The sequence below is a fragment of the Styela clava genome, chromosome 7, assembly GCF_964204865.1.
Source record: "Styela clava chromosome 7, kaStyClav1.hap1.2, whole genome shotgun sequence".
NCBI classification, from domain to species: domain Eukaryota; kingdom Metazoa; phylum Chordata; class Ascidiacea; order Stolidobranchia; family Styelidae; genus Styela; species Styela clava.
The window spans coordinates 10,013,670-10,031,194 of NC_135256.1; the positions used below are offsets into that span (position 1 = coordinate 10,013,670).

Genomic DNA, 17,525 nt, shown 5'->3' on the forward strand with positions numbered 1-17,525 from the left:
TAATAAAAAATCAAAAAAGACTCCGATATCCTGTGAAATAACAACCTTATTCCTATATCCTTGTCTGAAATCAATACCCAAGAATGAAAAACCTCACTCACACCCTTTGTAACCAATTTATTTCCACATCCTACTTTACTTAATTATAGTAATCTTACTGTTACCGGTAACTTTAATTACTTATTACAATCTGGACTATAATTTGGCAATAATAGGCTCTAATTTGGTGAATGAAATGGTCTCGCCCACCTCTTCATGCACCCAATTCTGGCAACTTTGGTTGGGCAACTTGGCATTTGACTCCAACTATAATCAGCCTGGCAATATGTTTTCAATAGAATCTTCCTTTTATATCTTAATTAACGATTAGAAGATCGATCAATTTGGCAATGGCAACCATTACAAAAATATCAATATGGTGTGGCAGATAATTTTCTTTTCTAGTATTTATTTATTTTTTTTTTTTTGTTTACTAGTAGCCTATACCCTAAATTTATCGCGTTTTATTCTTACTTAAATAACTTCTCAGTGGTTGTGTGTGTGTGTGGCTGGTGGGTGCATGTGAGCGTGTGTGAAATAACTTAATAATTTTAGGTGAGTAAACACGTACCACTTCCTCTTGGCAAAACCTTCCATCTTATATTTTGTACGTTATAAACCTTATCCAAGGTTTTGTTTGCTCCCCTGATTTCATAATTAGTTTTTATTTATTTGTTTTTATCTGTCAAATGTACCGTATTGTTATGCTGATTATGGAGTCGAAATAAACTTATACTTATTATACTTATATTATTATTAAAGTTATCAAGGGGCAATTTATGATTTTGAGAGGTCATGTATCGATGTAACCGATCATGTCCAATGGAAGAATTTAATACCGGTACCGGTACAGTCAAAGATAGTAAAGTAAAGAAAGAAAGTCGATTTCAGGCTAATGGAAAATGAATGTGTCGTTGGTGTCGACACCTCCGGCAAGACGCCGAGTGCTGCAGGCTTGAGCAAAAGAGATTCTGAAATTATTGAAAACTAAAATGTATAGATGTAAAATGAATATATGTGTTTATTGTATGTTATTCATCATTATCATTTATTTAATTTTACAAAACAGTTTTGAATCCACAATGTGGAACCTTGAAAAAATGTATAAATGCAAACGACGCGCGATAAAGGAAGGAGATTTTGGGTTTCCGTGAACTAATAAACAATAAATAAAAAGAATTTTAGTGATAAAATAAAATCAACGTTACCGGTAACGTTATACATTATTATCGTACCGGTCTTATTTCTTTGTTGATATCAGGATACCGGTACCATTGTGATTTTGACAGTTTGATGCAGTGATGTCAAAGGCTCATGTCTCTGTGTCTGCATGTGATGTGGATAGCTCAAATAACAGAATAAAGAAATATCTGAATATAAAAGCAAAAAGGCAAATAGAATGTTCTTGATGGTTTTCCCACCTTATACAGTTATAGTATTGTTCACTTAACGATAATTTATGCTGTAATTTGTTCAACAATCACGGTGTTACCAATACTTATTTCTATATTTTTAACTGCACTAGGGATTGGGACACTTCCTAATTTTTGGTAATGATAAGTATTTTCCTAGAATTTTTTTCCTAGAAATAGTTTTGGATTCAAATAACAGAATAATGATATATCATATACCCAACTTATATCAGTATATAATATTACATTTGCTTGAGAATTATTCTTCAGCTCTTGGAGCATTGAAAAGGCCAATTTAAAGTGAAAAGTATTGGTGAAATATACTTTGAGGCACATATTTTGGTATCTGGATTAGGAATATTTTATTATAATTCATATACTTTTTGATAGAGTTCTGGAGTTGTATCGAATCTTGTCTAATCTTGAATTTGAGTCTCTGTGGGGTTCTACATTTAGTAGGAACACTGGAAATAACCTTAAGTCTCCAAGATACTGGATCTAATTTCTTGCATTGTAAAAATTCAACAATATATCATTTCAACAGATATTTTATGCGTTATTAGATTGAAACATTTTGTATTTGAATGGCAATCACATTTGCACGATACTGAACTTTATTCAAAATTTAAAATGAGTGATGGGAAACGTTTGGATGTTATAAAATTAGATGAGAAAAAACTTTGGAAATTACATGAAAAATTAAAAAAATTGCAAGCTAAAGAAAACGAAACAACAACGCATTCTGATAATATTAAAAAACCAATTGAGCGAAAATCAAAACCTGTCAAATATCAAGTTTATCAACCTGGAGTAACGAGACTTTCGAATCGTAAACTTGCTGCAAGTTTTGACAGATCTACAGTAGAAAATTCATCACCTGTTGTCAAGGTATCGCAAAATGTTTTTAATAATATTTTTTCTAAATGTGTCAAACACCTATGTATAAATTAATATGTGAAGATTCCTAAAGAATTGAGTTGGCGAAATTTGAATTTAGTGCTATTTCTAAGAACTAGACGGATGAAAATTACTGTTGTAATTACTCTTATTTTTTCAGAATCGTCAGTTTTTTAGAATCGAGATTGCATCATAAAATAATACCATAATTTTAACAATGAACAAATGTCGCTCTGATGTTAATTAGTTATATTGCCAAGTCTTTACCACTGTGCAAGCTAGTGTGAAGTGAACAAGTGTGTGTCTAGTTATTTTAAATATGTTTCATTGGATTTATATACTTTGCTCTTGCATTTAATTCAAGGTAATAAATAACACTTTATTATTTTTAGGAAACACCAAAAAGTAAAAATGAAAGTTTGACGAATTCAACTCCTAGAGGGAATGATTCGATAAATCATAGGAAAGACAGTAAATTAACACCAAAACCAAATTCAAATAAGAATGTGCGAGGACGACGTACTAATTATCGAAATAGGTTTGTGTTTTTAGTCTAGCTTTGTCCAAAAGCTTTGTCTATTAATCTGATAAGATACACAATTCATTTTGTTTTTGAGTTCTCAATTACTAATGAACATTATGAGCTTTGAGAGCATTCCATAATAATCAATAGTTTTTTAAACTCTTAATAACCTTTATAGAATTGAAATTTGATTATGTATGTCAAAACCTTTGCAGTGACAAAAACATTGCTTTATCTAACTAGCAATCTTGGGAAAATATTTGTGCAAAAACAGATTAGATAGAATAATGTTATTTTTCTTAGTGAAATTAATACTTTTTTTTTATAATTAAACTGTTATGGGAATTTCATCACTTCAATCTATTGTGTGATTTCTAATTTGAAAAGTAAGCTATATGACTAATGTACCTAATTTGTCAACTTCTCACAAAAGGTTTGTTTAATGGAAGCACATTTTTGTTATTCTCAAAATTTATTTTTTAGATAAATTTGGCTTCACAATTATTTTTTATCTGAAAATTCTGTTCACTATATTGTATCCATAGACCGTAGCTTAGTCGAAGTTTAATAGAATTTTGTTTTATAGGGTTAGCAGAAATCAGAAACTGAAAGAAGAGCCAGAAGTTGAAGCAGAAGAAGGATTCTTGACTCGACATAAAAGAAGACAGAAACAGGGAGATTGTGTTGATGATTTCTCAAGGTAAGCAAATATGTTTTTTTGAAAAAAACTTATAAACTGCAGCCTTAGTATTACTTAAATGTGCAGTATCCATCTCACTTAGGCCCTTGATATTTATTCATAATCTCTTTATCATTACTCACGCTTTCTGTTATCTTCCATCGTATTGGTTCAAATGGTTTAAAATTACGCTAAATGACAATTGTTAAGTTGTGATACTGAACTTGTGTTGATACATTGTATGATCGTTTTGAAGTGATAAAATGCCTTCACAACAAGTCAATTTCATTTGAATATAGTGAAGAAGAAGCAGAATTAGAACATGATGATGAACTGGCGTGGGATAATTATGGAGGATCTGGATTAGTTCATCATGGATGGAGTCCCCAGGTAATACCATATTTAAAAATTAATTTAAACCAGTTCGAATTGTGAGAAGGCTTATTATGGGATGATGATATTCAATCAAAAATACCTAAGATTTGAGAACATCAGCTTGTTCATGGGATTCAAACTCGAATAATAAAATTGTTTTAAAAAAGAATTATCCTATTTCAGCTGTAATAAAATTTTGAATACTTTTCAAATGTTTTGTTTTCTGAATACCCTTTTTTATGATCCATAAGGCACACTGTCAAGAAATTGCTTAGGTTGGGTTTTTTATTCATACATAAGGCGAATCGGACTATACGTCTCATCGGTTGAGACGGCGATTTGTGTATACAACAATAGTACTGGTATTGGCTTCAAGTGTAGGCAAAGCATAAAGGAAAGCACTACATGATCCATACATTAGCCGCACCTTATAAGGTGCTTGATCGATTTTTGAGAAAAAAATGGGATTTAAAGTGCACCTTATAGTCGTAAAATACAGTAAATTTATAAATATATGCAGACTATGGCCTCGAAAGTACTATTTCTCTTTAATTCCACAATTGCATTTTACATATATGGTAAATCAAACATAGTCAAATATTTTCATCAATCATTGATTAAAACTTACCTTGAATTTATTTGCAGGTAACAAATACAGAAACATCTAGTCAAGAAGGGGGAGATTTATCAGATTCTGAATTATACAAAGAATTAAGTTTTGATGAAAATGTTTGTAAAACAGAAGAAAAGTTGCCGGTAAGATTGGATTTTTCTTGATCAACCCACTCGAATTATCCCAATTTTTTCAACAAAGCTTGTGTTATGTAGTTTAAAACTGCCTTAACATAAAAAATTTCTTTCAGGAAGTGGATGAAGTACCTGACTCAAGGGAGGAAGGTACAGCATCAGTTGCTACAAATGAATCCAATAAAGAATATTATAAAGTCACTCACTCAGTCTCATCTCAGTCTGAACAAGATGATGACAATGAAGGAGTGAGTACATTTTATGTTGTTCGTTGGAGTCGATTGTTTTGAACTTGTGGACTATTGACTTTGTGAGCGGTTTTTATATGTAACTTTGGGGGCTTTGACAATTTGTATGCCTTCATAATATTGTTACCATAGATTTTGGAAAGCCCATTTTCAACAGTGTAATAGAACCGTAAGTATATCTCCATGTACATATATTTATGGATTGTTCTCATGTTTTACTATGAAATTTTGAAAACGATTCTCGTTCCAATTTTTATACATGTTCATTGTTCATACAATCTTGCAGCCATTCACCAAGCTCCTGTAATACTGATTGTAAAGTATACCATGTCATAAAACTACCATAATTCACTACCATAAAAGCTCATTTAAATGATTTGGTTGTTAGACAATATTGTTTACTGGTATTATAATTGCCTAATTTTATTCCCTGTTTTAATTGGTTATTATGCCATTTTGGCCATTTCATGGCTTTCCGTAACTCGCTTCACTGCTAAATACATAACTAGATACAGATTGAGAAACCTATTTCTGAAAAAAAATAATATTTCTGATTCAATATGATTCAGTCTTTCACGAACCACAGTCTTCACTGAATTTTTACTGATTTCTACTAGACAAGCCAAATTTTGGCTTCTTGCTCTGAGCAAGGCACTGTGCAAGCAACCTACGATGGGTGGGGTTGGCATAGGAATTGAACCGGAGACATGTAACTTATAATGCCAACACAGTTAAGTTGGACACTTTAACCACTATGCCATGGCCCAGAAGAAATAATATATAAGAATTCTCCTTTGCAGGAATATGATGACAATGATGAATTTGATCAGGATGAGTCTTCAGTTTCTAAGGGGGATAATGTGCAGTCAAAAAGGCAGCTTTATGATCCAAATAACCCTGATCAACCCATTGTTATGGGAAAAGAAAAAAGCAGAAGAGATGGTGGCAAATACTTTATACCCAATTCTGGCGATAATGTTTATAGTCCTACACTGAGTAAAGAAAGAATGATGTCTAAAGTTACGCCTACTCGTCCACAGCGCAAGAAATCACCAGTGAAAAATTATACAAGGAGAAATTCTCCGCCACGATACTTTGGAAACCGCTATCAGGAAGATAACCATTGGCAAGAATATGAATCTCACAGTCCAGTAGGAAGTCGAAACTATCACTACTCCACAGAAAATCTGTCAGAAGATGAGGATAGCTTGGTCGCGCAGTCTCGTAACACGCATCATCAATCCAGACTGACGGCATTACATGATGCAGAACGACATGAATCGATGCTGTCGAATATTCTCTCTTCGCCGTCATTTGATTCACATGAATATAATGAAAGTTTGACTAGAGCTCGAAATAAACTGAAAATTCTTTATGAAGGAATGATTACAAATGATATTGAAGCAGCAACTAATAATAATATTGAGCAAAAACTATGGAGAAATGTTTATTACCAGGTATGATATTGATTAAAATGTGGAGAAGGATTTTAAAATTAAAATACTTTGTTTTCCAGTATTATCTTTAAGGTTAAATTATAATGAGAATCATACCAGTCAAAATTGTTTTAAATCATGCAAAATTTTGATATTTTGTCATCAATCGCACGAGCAGTTACTTGAAAGTAACTGACTTGAAGTGTTTGAAGCAATGATTGAAGTGCTTTGAAATTGGATCATGAAAAGTAGCATGAATTTTCATTATGTTTTTATAGATATTAAGTTTTAAGCCCGATCCATCTTACTTAATCTGAGGGAAGGGTATGATGAATTGGTCAGGCAATGACAAACTAGAGAGAATCACATTCTCTGTAAAGTATAGTTCTACTTTGTTCTTGACATATCTTCGTGTTAATAAATCGATTACTAGAAAGCAGTTTGCTTGACACTATCTATATTTTATCATCTGTCCAGGAAGCAAAACACTTCCCAATGAATTAAATTTGCTTGAATGGATTATTTTGGTAAAGCAATGTTTATTCAGAAGTTTCTATAACAATCGTAAAAGTTTTACTTCAAAAAAATTAGTAAAATATCAATTTTGTTACTCTTTGTTTTACCAGGTGATAGAAATACTGAGAGAACAGATTCGTTCATGCCCAGAACAAGATAGCTCAGAATTGAAAATCAATTTAATTTTATTGTTAGACCAAGGTAAGGGGTTGATGATATTTTAAAGATGGATTATTGTATCAATTTAATAAAACAAATGCATTGAATGGAAAATTTTTGGAATATCTTTTAGAATAACAACTTTGTTGAATGCCAACATAACCAAAAACTCATACCCAAATATTTTTTGATTTTATATTATGAATTCATCCACTAAATAGGTACTGCATTCTATGAATCACTGCTTGAGAATCTTCAACATAAAAATAGATTCAATTTGAAAGAAATATTGAACAGTGCATCCGCTCGGAAAAGGTATTTGATTTTGGTATCTCTCATAAAACCTGATTTTATTTGATTATCAATATTAATTATTCAACAAAATGTTTGGGATTGTTTTATATAAATTCACTTTGTTCAATATTTAACTTGTTGAGGTTTTCACGCCTTCACAACAAACAATGCTTTGTACATGCAGTTAATAATACGCAAGGTCAAACGTGCAGCGGCTGAAATCTACCCACCCAATTTATAATACACCATGTGTGAGATGGTACCACAGAGTCGCACAGACATATGCGAACCCCATAGAGCTCATTCGCGACCTATTGGGGAGTCGGACCCCAGTTTGACGACCTCCCTGATCTATCTAATACAGTGAATTTCAGACGTTTGATTGCTTTTTGGAAATTCCTCTTTATCCTATAGTATAAAATATAATCTTTGTGTATATGATGATATTTTTGTTATGTTTTGTATTGCCATTGCATAATAGTGGTAGTGAATATGCATTCATATCGTTTTTTTTGAATTGGTGTTCAAGACATAGAACGAAAGCTGGAAAAAGATCCAAACTTGCGATACTAAGTTGCCAAAGGATTTTCATTTGTCTCGGGGATATAGCAAGATATAGAGAGCAAGCTGATCACACCAGTAATTATGGAAGAGCAAGACATTGCTATCTACAATCTCAGGTTCGATTCAAGTTTTACTGAAAATAAATCATAATTTTAAAAATTCAAAATTAGCTAGTTTTCAGCTGTCAAAAAGCATATTTGGAAAATTGTGGTTTTGAAATTTAAGTTTTGTTTTAAGCTTAAAAACTGGAAATAACTCACTCAGTTTTTTTTCTTCCAATCTGACTTCCACTTTGTTGTTAGAATACTTAGCATGATAATAATTGGTAAATATATCAATATATTCTCGTCAAGGACTGTGGAATCGGGAGAAATTTACTACAACTTTAAAGACAGCTCAGATTTCAGCTCCCCACTTCGAGAAATTCAATTTAATTTTTCATTTATTCTAACAGATAAACAACATTGTTTTTTTCATTCCAGGTTTTAGCACCCAAGAATGGTCGTCCTTACAACCAACTCGCAATTTTAGCTGTGAAAACTCGTCACAAGTTAGATGCAGTTTATTATTACATTCGTAGCTTGGCAGCAAGCAATCCCATCTTATCAGCCCGAGAAAGCTTGATGGTACTATTCGATGAAATTCGCAGAAAAATTGATTTTATAAAACAGAGAGATGACACAGAAGCAAAGAAGCGATCGACGTCTTCGAAAGGAAAGGAGAGTTCAAAGGTCGCAAAATCTAGAACGAATATAAATGAAGGGTCGTCGAGACGCTGGGAAGAAGTTTGGATTCTGCCAGGATCTGAAGATGTTTCAACGAAGGGAGTTAAGGTAGGATTTTATCTGAAAATATAATTCATTATAGTTGGTAACTATTTAAAAATTCTGAATGCTTCAAAAGTCTTACTACACACTGACACAAATGTGCCTAAAGTCAGACTACCTTGAACAAACATTATGTCTCTTGTTTCATTTCTTGATTCTTGATACTGCGTTTGTGCGTACGAATCCACCGGTGTAATAGCATAGACAGAAGAGTGATAAGTAGTAATCTTGCAGAAACCCAAGATAGAAAAAATCACTCATTGGTTCATCATTTTAACCAACAAATGCTATTTTCATGTTTTTTTTCCTAGTTTTTGTTTGCATCTAGTGTATGTTCATTTTGGAAAATATGAATACTGACTGACATAGCTATTAGGGGAATTCAAGCAGAAATTGTGTAAAAGGCCATCTTTTATTGCCTAGTTCTTGAAGCACTGAATTTGTTGGCATAGAAGGTAAAAGATTTGAAGGATTTAAATCTGATGCTCCCAGGTTTTAATGAATTGGGTGTAGACGATGCCGAACTGCACCATACTTATTTTTACATATCAGTGGCCAGATATTCAGAATCTTTAAAATGAAATAATCGAAATATTGAATAGCATACTTTTTGTTGTTTATAGCGCAAGTAAACAATTTCCTATCCGAAGTCAAATTCATTTATTCCTTGTTGTAATATTCATTAACATGTTATACAACAGGCAGAAAAACAATCATCAGCAGAAACAGATTTACCTGAACTACGTCTTTCTTCTCAAGAGATGACAAAACACTTTACTTTGTTATTTTTAAATCTACATGGAAAATTATTTACTCGTATCGGACTTGAAAATTTCGGAGAGAATTTAACGAAAACATTACGGATATTTGAGGCAACCAAACTTATGTCCAATCATAGACTCCTGCAGTTGTTTGCGATTAATTTATTTGCAGTTTTGAATGCTGGTAAGAGGTTCTTGTTGTATGTATATATTGCTGGTTACTTTAGCTTGACATAATGCTAACTATATTGCTTTGAGATTTTCATAATCAGTATATTTTTCAGCATCTTTATTAGTGATTTATTTACCGCATGAGGCATGTTCGAAGTCGTTTATTAAAAGGTGGCCTACAACTAAATATGTTGGCATCACAGTTTAATGATTTTGAGTTGATTTGGAATTTTCTCCAAACCCAATATTTCGACATTCCTTTCTTGTTTGGTAAATATAATTCATTTCATGAACATGCACAACAGTGTGGGATAAGTTACCGTAAATTAACTATTTCTCTTCTAACTTCTGTATCTCTTATTTACAGAAAAACTTTCCATTCATGCAAGAGCGCACGATTCATCACAAAATCAACACAGAGCATTGAAGTTTGTTTTTTCAATGTTTACAATCATTGTTGATCAAGTTAACAAGACATTTAAAGCTGGTTCAGGTCAGAGTCTTTCAATGCCAAATCAGGGCTGGGAATTTCACTGTTCACTGCAAACACGTAGGCTATTTACCAGACAAAATTAACTAGTTGGTGTCAAAAGCATAGGATGAAACAACATGTCTAAATTCACATTTGATAATGTCAAATCGGGCTTGTTATTTAAAATACTGAAGCATTTTCATATAGACTAGCTCTGATGTTGCTCGAAATAATTCTGCTTGCTTACTATTTTATAAAAGAAATGCTAACTATGTTACTTTGGAGATTTTGAAGTATTTCAAATCAAATCAAATGTAACATATGTGGTTCGGAAATTGAATGTAAATTACCGTATGTGGAAAGTTTTAATTCCATATTCCAGTATTTAGATTGACAACGAATATTGTAAATTCGATAGCGACTGCTATTCAAAAATATAGATTTGCTTATGCGAATTATTTCTTGCGATAGATTAATTTCTAAACTATTCACAGCCCTAGTCATGATAAATATCTTTCAGTATAAGATTTATTTTTTGAATCTAAAATGGAGTAAGCTGATTACTCAAACGTATGGCAGTCTGTGTACATAGCAAGTCATGTTCCATGTTTGCTATGAAGTCAAAAATTTGACATTTTTAAATTTCAATTTGTTTGATATGGCAAGCTGTAACCACTGTGATACAAAACGTTCCTGAAAGTTAACAGAGACATTCTCAGACATGAATGATTTTTCACAATACTATTTTTTAAATATCATAGGAAATGAAGAATTTGATCCATTTGCATCAGATGATCTTGCAAATTTGTTGCCTTCAATCAAAGTAATGTTTGATTGGATGTATGCGAATAAAAGCTGCTGGTATCCTCCTCCACTGGTAAATAATATATCAGAATTTATTTATTTTTTGTTGTTCAGTTTATGATTGTTCTCCGTGAATTAAAGATGGCCAAAGCCAAATACATGCTTGAATAGTATTTTCGAAAAAATATTGGAAAATTGAAAAATTGATTTCGAGAATATTTCTAAATTGAATTAGATATCATATTCAACAAAAATCATAAACAATTGGGAATGCTGGATAGCTCGAATAAAAAAATTTCCATTAGGTATATATTTTTTTACAATTTTCAAAAATTAAATGAATGCATTTTTGGTCATAATGGTAGACTTGTATTGCTAAAAATGATAATTTTGATATGAAATATTTCTGAAATCAAGATTTAAATTACCAGATACAATGTATTTCAAATTAGTCATATATTAGATTTATTTTGGACATAAAGCTATAAATAATACACTGTTTTCAGGATCTATCTGATAAGGATTTGAATGTTTGGGACAGTCTGGCTGAATTATGCAATTGGATTTGTAATCATTCCTGTATCAGACCATCTATACAAATTTATAGTGAATACAATGAAGGTCTACATGAAGTATTCTTACCAGAAGACAGCGAACTGGCTGGATTTTCACCTCTAGGTATTTAGCAAACTGTCGTAATGAAGACAATCTTGTCTAGTATCATGTTGAGAGTATTTTTAGCAATTTTATGTGAATTTTTTTGATGTTTGAAAGGGAGTGTTAACTTTCGGTTTTGATGCTTGTCAGTGTCTTGAAGGCGTGTGTGTACCTTGGATTGTAACCTTATGAGAATCAGCATACAAGTCCTGAAAGTTATGGCTAATTTTGGATGCCGTTTTCGTTTCTATACCTAATTACCGGTAATCAAAAGCTAGTGATGCTGATGCAATGCATCATCTGCCAGGTTTATATGTATTCCACTAATAACAATTTCAAACTGAATTGAATATTTATGGTGCAGATTAGACACAAGAATTGGGAGTCGGTGTGATTTGTTTTGAGTTGATCACCATTAGGGTGAAACAATTTTAAATCTACATGTGGGGGCGAGTAGAGCGTTGGTCATAGCTATGATGATGTCGCATCTGTTTGAAAAATCTTGCCCACTACGCCACCCAAAGTGTAATGAAATTGTGTGGGTAATGCCAGACTGGAAAGATTCTGGTCTCTTCATAAATAATTGCTTCTTACATATGAGTTGCGGTATGAAGCCTTGTTTAGAGTTGAAATAGAAAAACGCTTCATAATTAATTTTCTTTCAGGACAAGCATTCAGTGATCCTCGTTTTGTTGAGTCTGGTATTTTGACACCAGAAAACAAATCATATATCCAACAATCTGTTAGAATCAGTTTGATTCGAGATTTTCTGGAATATTTATGTGGAATGGAAGAACCATTACTGGCGTTTAAACAAGGAAATTATGTCACTGTTCCACAAACGAGGTATTTCGGGGGTCGAATAGAAAATTATCTTGACGACTTTTTGTGATATATTTTTGTGTTTATACAAATAATTTTAAGAATATTCAGCTTTTCGAATATGGATCTCCTAAAATTTTGATTCAGAATAACGCTGGTTATGGAATGATAAAAATTTGGTATTTGACCATTGCTATTAGTTAGGACTGTCCGAAATGAATATTTCAATTTGTTCGTAATAAATTGGTCATATTCGATATAATAACTCATTGATTTTTGGAATAATTAGTCAATTTTAACAATGCATGGGTGTTATCATCTATGCCAGAGGTTGTCAAAGTTTTGGTGTTATTGAGCCTATGGAAAGGCACCATTAGTTTATTCAATGACTCTGATGTATTTGCTGCTTTGTATTTGAAAAATACATTTGACAAACATCAATAAAGTAGTGTCGAAATGTTGTAATTTGACATTATCTATGTTCCAACGTATGATCTATTTCAATATTATGCAGTGTTTTGGAGGATGGAGTCATCGACTCGACTAAATGATTGACTTGACTAGGATGACACGTAACTCGACTTGACTAATTGATCTAGGCATAGGGACTCTTTCTCTTTAATGCAATGACATCACTTCAAATAAGTATTCCTTTACTTCTTAGATTGAGGTCTTGGTCAGACAAATCAGCTCATGATGAAAGTTTCACATCTGATTACGATATTGACGATTATACGACAACTGCAGATAACAATGATAATTTATATCATGATAGTGCTACAAACCAACAGGCAAATAACGATGGAGAAGAACTGAGTGAATTGAGAAAATACAGGGATTCATTGCAGGTGATGTTTGGAATAGAATAATGCTTTCCGATATAGTGCAAACGAAGCGTATATAATATCTTTGAATGAAATGATTTATAAAACTCTAAATCATTCGTTTAGGTTATAGGGACAATTGTTGTGTAGTTGTCTATTCCCAAGTGATTCAGATCCGTGAATATATGAGATTACTGTATATGAAAAGATTAGATATATTTATAGGGTTTGATATGAATTCAAGCCATCTAAATAGGTAATTTGCGGAGATTTTTTTCTATTTGAGATGTAACTAACATCTTCAACCCGAGCATTAATAAAGAAGATTATGTAAAAGGTTCTCATAATTGTCGTATACTGTTGGAATATACGGTAGTTGCTAATTCCAGTATTCACGATGTTGTTAAAGCAAACTTTGAATCTTGATGAAATAAAATTGATTAGTCTTATGATGTTTATTCAAGTTATGTTTTCCATTCTAGATGACGAAAGAACGCCACGAACGTCGTCAGAGCCAGATAAAGAGTTCCCTCGAATCAGACGAAAAATTAACTTTGCAAATCTGTCCAAAATATCTTGTACCTGATACTAATTGTTTTATCGATTATTTGAAACTTATTGAAAAATTAGTCAGCTGCGGAAAATACAAAGTCGCTACACCGCTAGTTGTCATTAGCGAGCTTGAAGGGCTTGCAACGGAACGAAAAGGAGATAATGATCATGCCGAACACGTTTTTCAAAGTGCAAAAATGGCTGTCAAATTTATAAACACGATGTTTTCTGATAACAATTCAAAGTTTTGTGCATTGACGCGTAGAGGGACAGAACTGAAATCTTCAAGATTCCGTAGCGAGGAATCATCAAACAATCATGGAAATAATGATGATTTTATACTTGAAAGTACGCAAGCTTATTCGCAAAGTATACAAGAACATGATAAGTCTATTAAGACTCTTACAGATGGCATTGTACACACAAGTGTGGTGCTTTTGACAAATGATAGAAATTTAAGATTGAAATGTTTATTGCTAAGGGATGTAGCAACGAAAAATATTCAGGATTTTTGTGCTTGGGCAAAAGTTTGATGGTTAATTTTTACATAGACGAATATAACAAATCTACCTTATCTTCCGGGCTGTAGATTCTGAAAAAAACAAGTAGGCCTATCATTCGCCTCAGAGGTATATTTAAACGAAAGTCTTGAATCTGTATTTAGAGAATTCACCACTAACTTCGGAATTGGTGTTGGTGAAATCTATACAACAGAAATTATGACGTTTAGAAGTCTTTTTAATCTGTTTGAAAAATTCCAATTTCCATCTTTCTGAAAACTTTCATCTCTGCAGCTCTGTTCGTTTTTGTATGCAAATAAATTTTCTAATTACCTTTGCAAAAATGAAGAAAATTCATACAACACTTGAATTTCTAATTGTGTTCAATCATAGGATCACTAAGATTATTTATGTGTACAAGAAACAATAATTGCAAAAAAACTTTCAACATAGGAATTGTTAATATAGATAAATGATAACAACACGATTGGTGACACAAAGACTACCAGTATTTAAAATTTATTCACATATTTAATTTGCATTAAATGTAGGACCTGATTTTATGTATTATGGGGTTAAAATCGTGCCAAAAATACCGTAGGTTCAATTATTCAGTGATATGATATTATCACAATGTTTTTAGGACGAAAGTTAGAAAAATTGGTGAAAATCTACCATAAACTTTTCCTTGAGAAACTCCCCATTGAGTCACTTCAGCTGCTCCAATTAGACACGATTTTTATCATTACATCTATAACTAGGCCTATTTCATTTGAACAAGCTTGACTAGGTTATGTGTAGATAAATCTGCAAGGATCTGCCATCATGGGATGTTTAACCTCAAGTTTTGTAATTTTATATTTTTAATGCTTTTCGTCCTTGCGTTTTATGCTTCGGTGTGGTGATGTTTCGTTGTGTGGTCAAAGGTGTCAAGCGCATTAAAAGTCTCGTTACCTGTGCACTTTTTCTATGTGAACAATAGTACAGTTTTGTTTGAACTTTCTCAATATTCAGGTAGTCGTATTTTATAAGCTTTTTATATATAGTTTTTGTGTATTTACTGTTTGGATCACTTGTGTCATCAAGCATGAGCGTTGTTCATAAATTGACGATGGAATGCAATTTAAGGGGTACCTGTGGGATGTATACTGTACTCTTATATAGAATGATCAAAATTGGAATTTTTTAGGTAAAGTCAAACGAAATAATTTAAGGGCTAGTATTATTCCGATTAGTTTTTTTTGCATGATAAAATTAGAAGTTGTGTTATTTTTTTGATGAAAACTGACGTTGGTCAGGACACCAATGCATGCCACGTCATTTTTATTCAACAAGCAAAATGGTTGGTATTGTTCATTTTCTGAATGGAAAAAATCATAATTTTTTGGAAACACGAGGATAATTATAGTAGGTAATATTTATTAACTCAACCGCTGCAAACTGTCTTTTTACGTTTTATAAACATTTTTGTTTGTTTGTTATACATTGCTTCTAATTGCCTTAACACATACAATTTTGTATATTGTGTATTGCTGTGTGTTGAATAATCTGCTTGCTGTTTTCGGAGCTGAACATTGTTATTGCTGTATTTTAGTTCTTGTAAGTGCCTTTATGCCAAAATTGGCCTTTTTATATTATTTTTTACCATTTATCTCATTCATTTAGTTCAAATTAGGAAGTCAAAAGTTTCCAGATTTGAAGCAGTGCATATTGAAATATTTTAATTTGTGGCTATTATAGTATCTGAAATTTGTTGAGAAATGCCGCAAAAAAATAGTTTTCTTAATCCGTTTTATAATACGACCACGTCTCTCGTTATTCAGCATGTGTTTGAGGTTTTAGGAATTTTATTTTACGTTTTTTATTTATTCTGTAAGTTTATTTTTTCACTTTTAGTCTCATTTTGGTGCCTTAGCATGTAATTTATTGCTGCAATATTGAATTGTTATAGCAAATTATGCTATGTTCAATAATATTTTGTTTGTAATATGCTGAATAAAAATTTGAAGCTTCCGGTTATAAAAGTTGACAAACCGTAATTCATGAAACACTAACACACACACGGAAGGCTAAGACTTGTTAAGGAAGGCTAGACTCCTTTTTTCGCAAATATTGTTCTATTTTCTCCGCTAAATACTGGTGACAGGTTTGATGAACATGACCCTAGCGCAGGAATAAACAAGTCTATACTGCAGGCTGCATTTTAAATTTGTCTTAACGAAGCACGACTGACGTGAAATCGAAACACCATGTTTTTTTATAAGGGCTAACCGTATCGAATGTCGCAATTACTGGAGTTCAAGACAAATAATCACCATTTCTCATTTTCAATGGAGGATTCTTCCTTTGGTATAGTGAAATGGCAAACACAGGATCTAGATCAGGGTCATCCAGCCCGCGGGCCGTATGTGGCCCGCGCTGTATTTTTCAGAATCGGAGCCATTCTCAGATTTCGTTAAGGAATGTATATTATGTATTGTTTGGGTTGCCAATGTTCTACGTCCGGAAATAAAAGACGTGTTTGCAAAAATAGCCTGTCAAGACAAAAGACCATAACTCGTCATTTTGAAGAGCTTGAGAACTTTATAGAGGGAACTTTAATTGCAAAGGTGTAAAACTTTTCATCGTATTCCTCGGTGATTGACGAACGCACCGACGTCAAGGTTACTGCTCAGTTGGCGATCTTCTTGTGGGTAGTTAATAATGATTTCGAATTACCGCATAGTTCGCAGCCATTGTGCCTCTTAAGGGTATGACTGGAGGCGTTGGTCTGTTGGGAGCTGTGATGAGAAAGATCAAGTGTCTTGGCTTAGCTTTGGCAAAACTTTTGGAAATAACTACTGATGGCGCCCCATCAATGGCTGGGAAATAACTGTTTTATTGGTGTAATAATTGTGGAAGTTTGGTGTGCGGGTATTGTTTGTATTTTCATTAATCATGTAGTCAGTGTAGCAATACTAGAACAAAATGCCATATTAAGTGGCCCGCGCAATTATTAGTAAACTACATGTGGCCCTTCGGCCAAAAAGGTTGGACGACCCTGATCTAGATTAATGACTATTCCAAACATTATTATGAAGGGCCCCGCAAACTGCTTGACGAAGCTTCATTTGCGATTTGCTTGACTTTGTATAACACTCTGGATCTTCTTACCGAGCGCTCAATATCTGTATCTTGAAAATAAAGCCACAATTTAACCCTGAATCTGGAAACCCTAAATTAAGTGGCTCATCTCATAGTTTTCAT

At 32.7% G+C, this 17,525-nt stretch overlaps 1 protein-coding gene across 1 annotated transcript; it reads left to right on the forward strand.

Moving 5' to 3' along the window:
* Nucleotides 1-1,977: 1,977 nt before the first annotated feature.
* On the forward strand, nucleotides 1,978-16,303 carry LOC120327746 (telomerase-binding protein EST1A-like). The gene is made up of 18 exons (XM_039394100.2): nucleotides 1,978-2,339; nucleotides 2,741-2,886; nucleotides 3,458-3,571; nucleotides 3,850-3,940; nucleotides 4,571-4,681; nucleotides 4,789-4,920; nucleotides 5,721-6,377; nucleotides 6,983-7,073; nucleotides 7,253-7,346; nucleotides 7,855-8,005; nucleotides 8,372-8,722; nucleotides 9,418-9,661; nucleotides 10,016-10,141; nucleotides 10,882-10,997; nucleotides 11,431-11,602; nucleotides 12,247-12,427; nucleotides 13,068-13,251; nucleotides 13,710-16,303. The coding sequence occupies exons 1-18, from the start codon at nucleotides 2,082-2,084 to the stop codon at nucleotides 14,310-14,312; spliced, it is 3,822 nt and encodes a 1,273-aa protein (XP_039250034.2). The 5' UTR covers nucleotides 1,978-2,081; the 3' UTR covers nucleotides 14,313-16,303.
* The last annotated feature ends 1,222 nt before the right edge of the window (nucleotides 16,304-17,525 follow it).

Bases quoted from the DNA above. Each gene is read 5' to 3' on its own strand.
- LOC120327746 (XM_039394100.2), top strand. From the start codon at position 2,082: ATGAGTGATGGGAAACGTTTGGATGTTATAAAATTAGATGAGAAAAAA. The intron at 4,921-5,720 runs GTGAGTACATTT...TCTCCTTTGCAG, and splicing joins AAGATGATGACAATGAAGGA to GAATATGATGACAATGATGA. The intron at 6,378-6,982 runs GTATGATATTGA...TTGTTTTACCAG, and splicing joins GGAGAAATGTTTATTACCAG to GTGATAGAAATACTGAGAGA.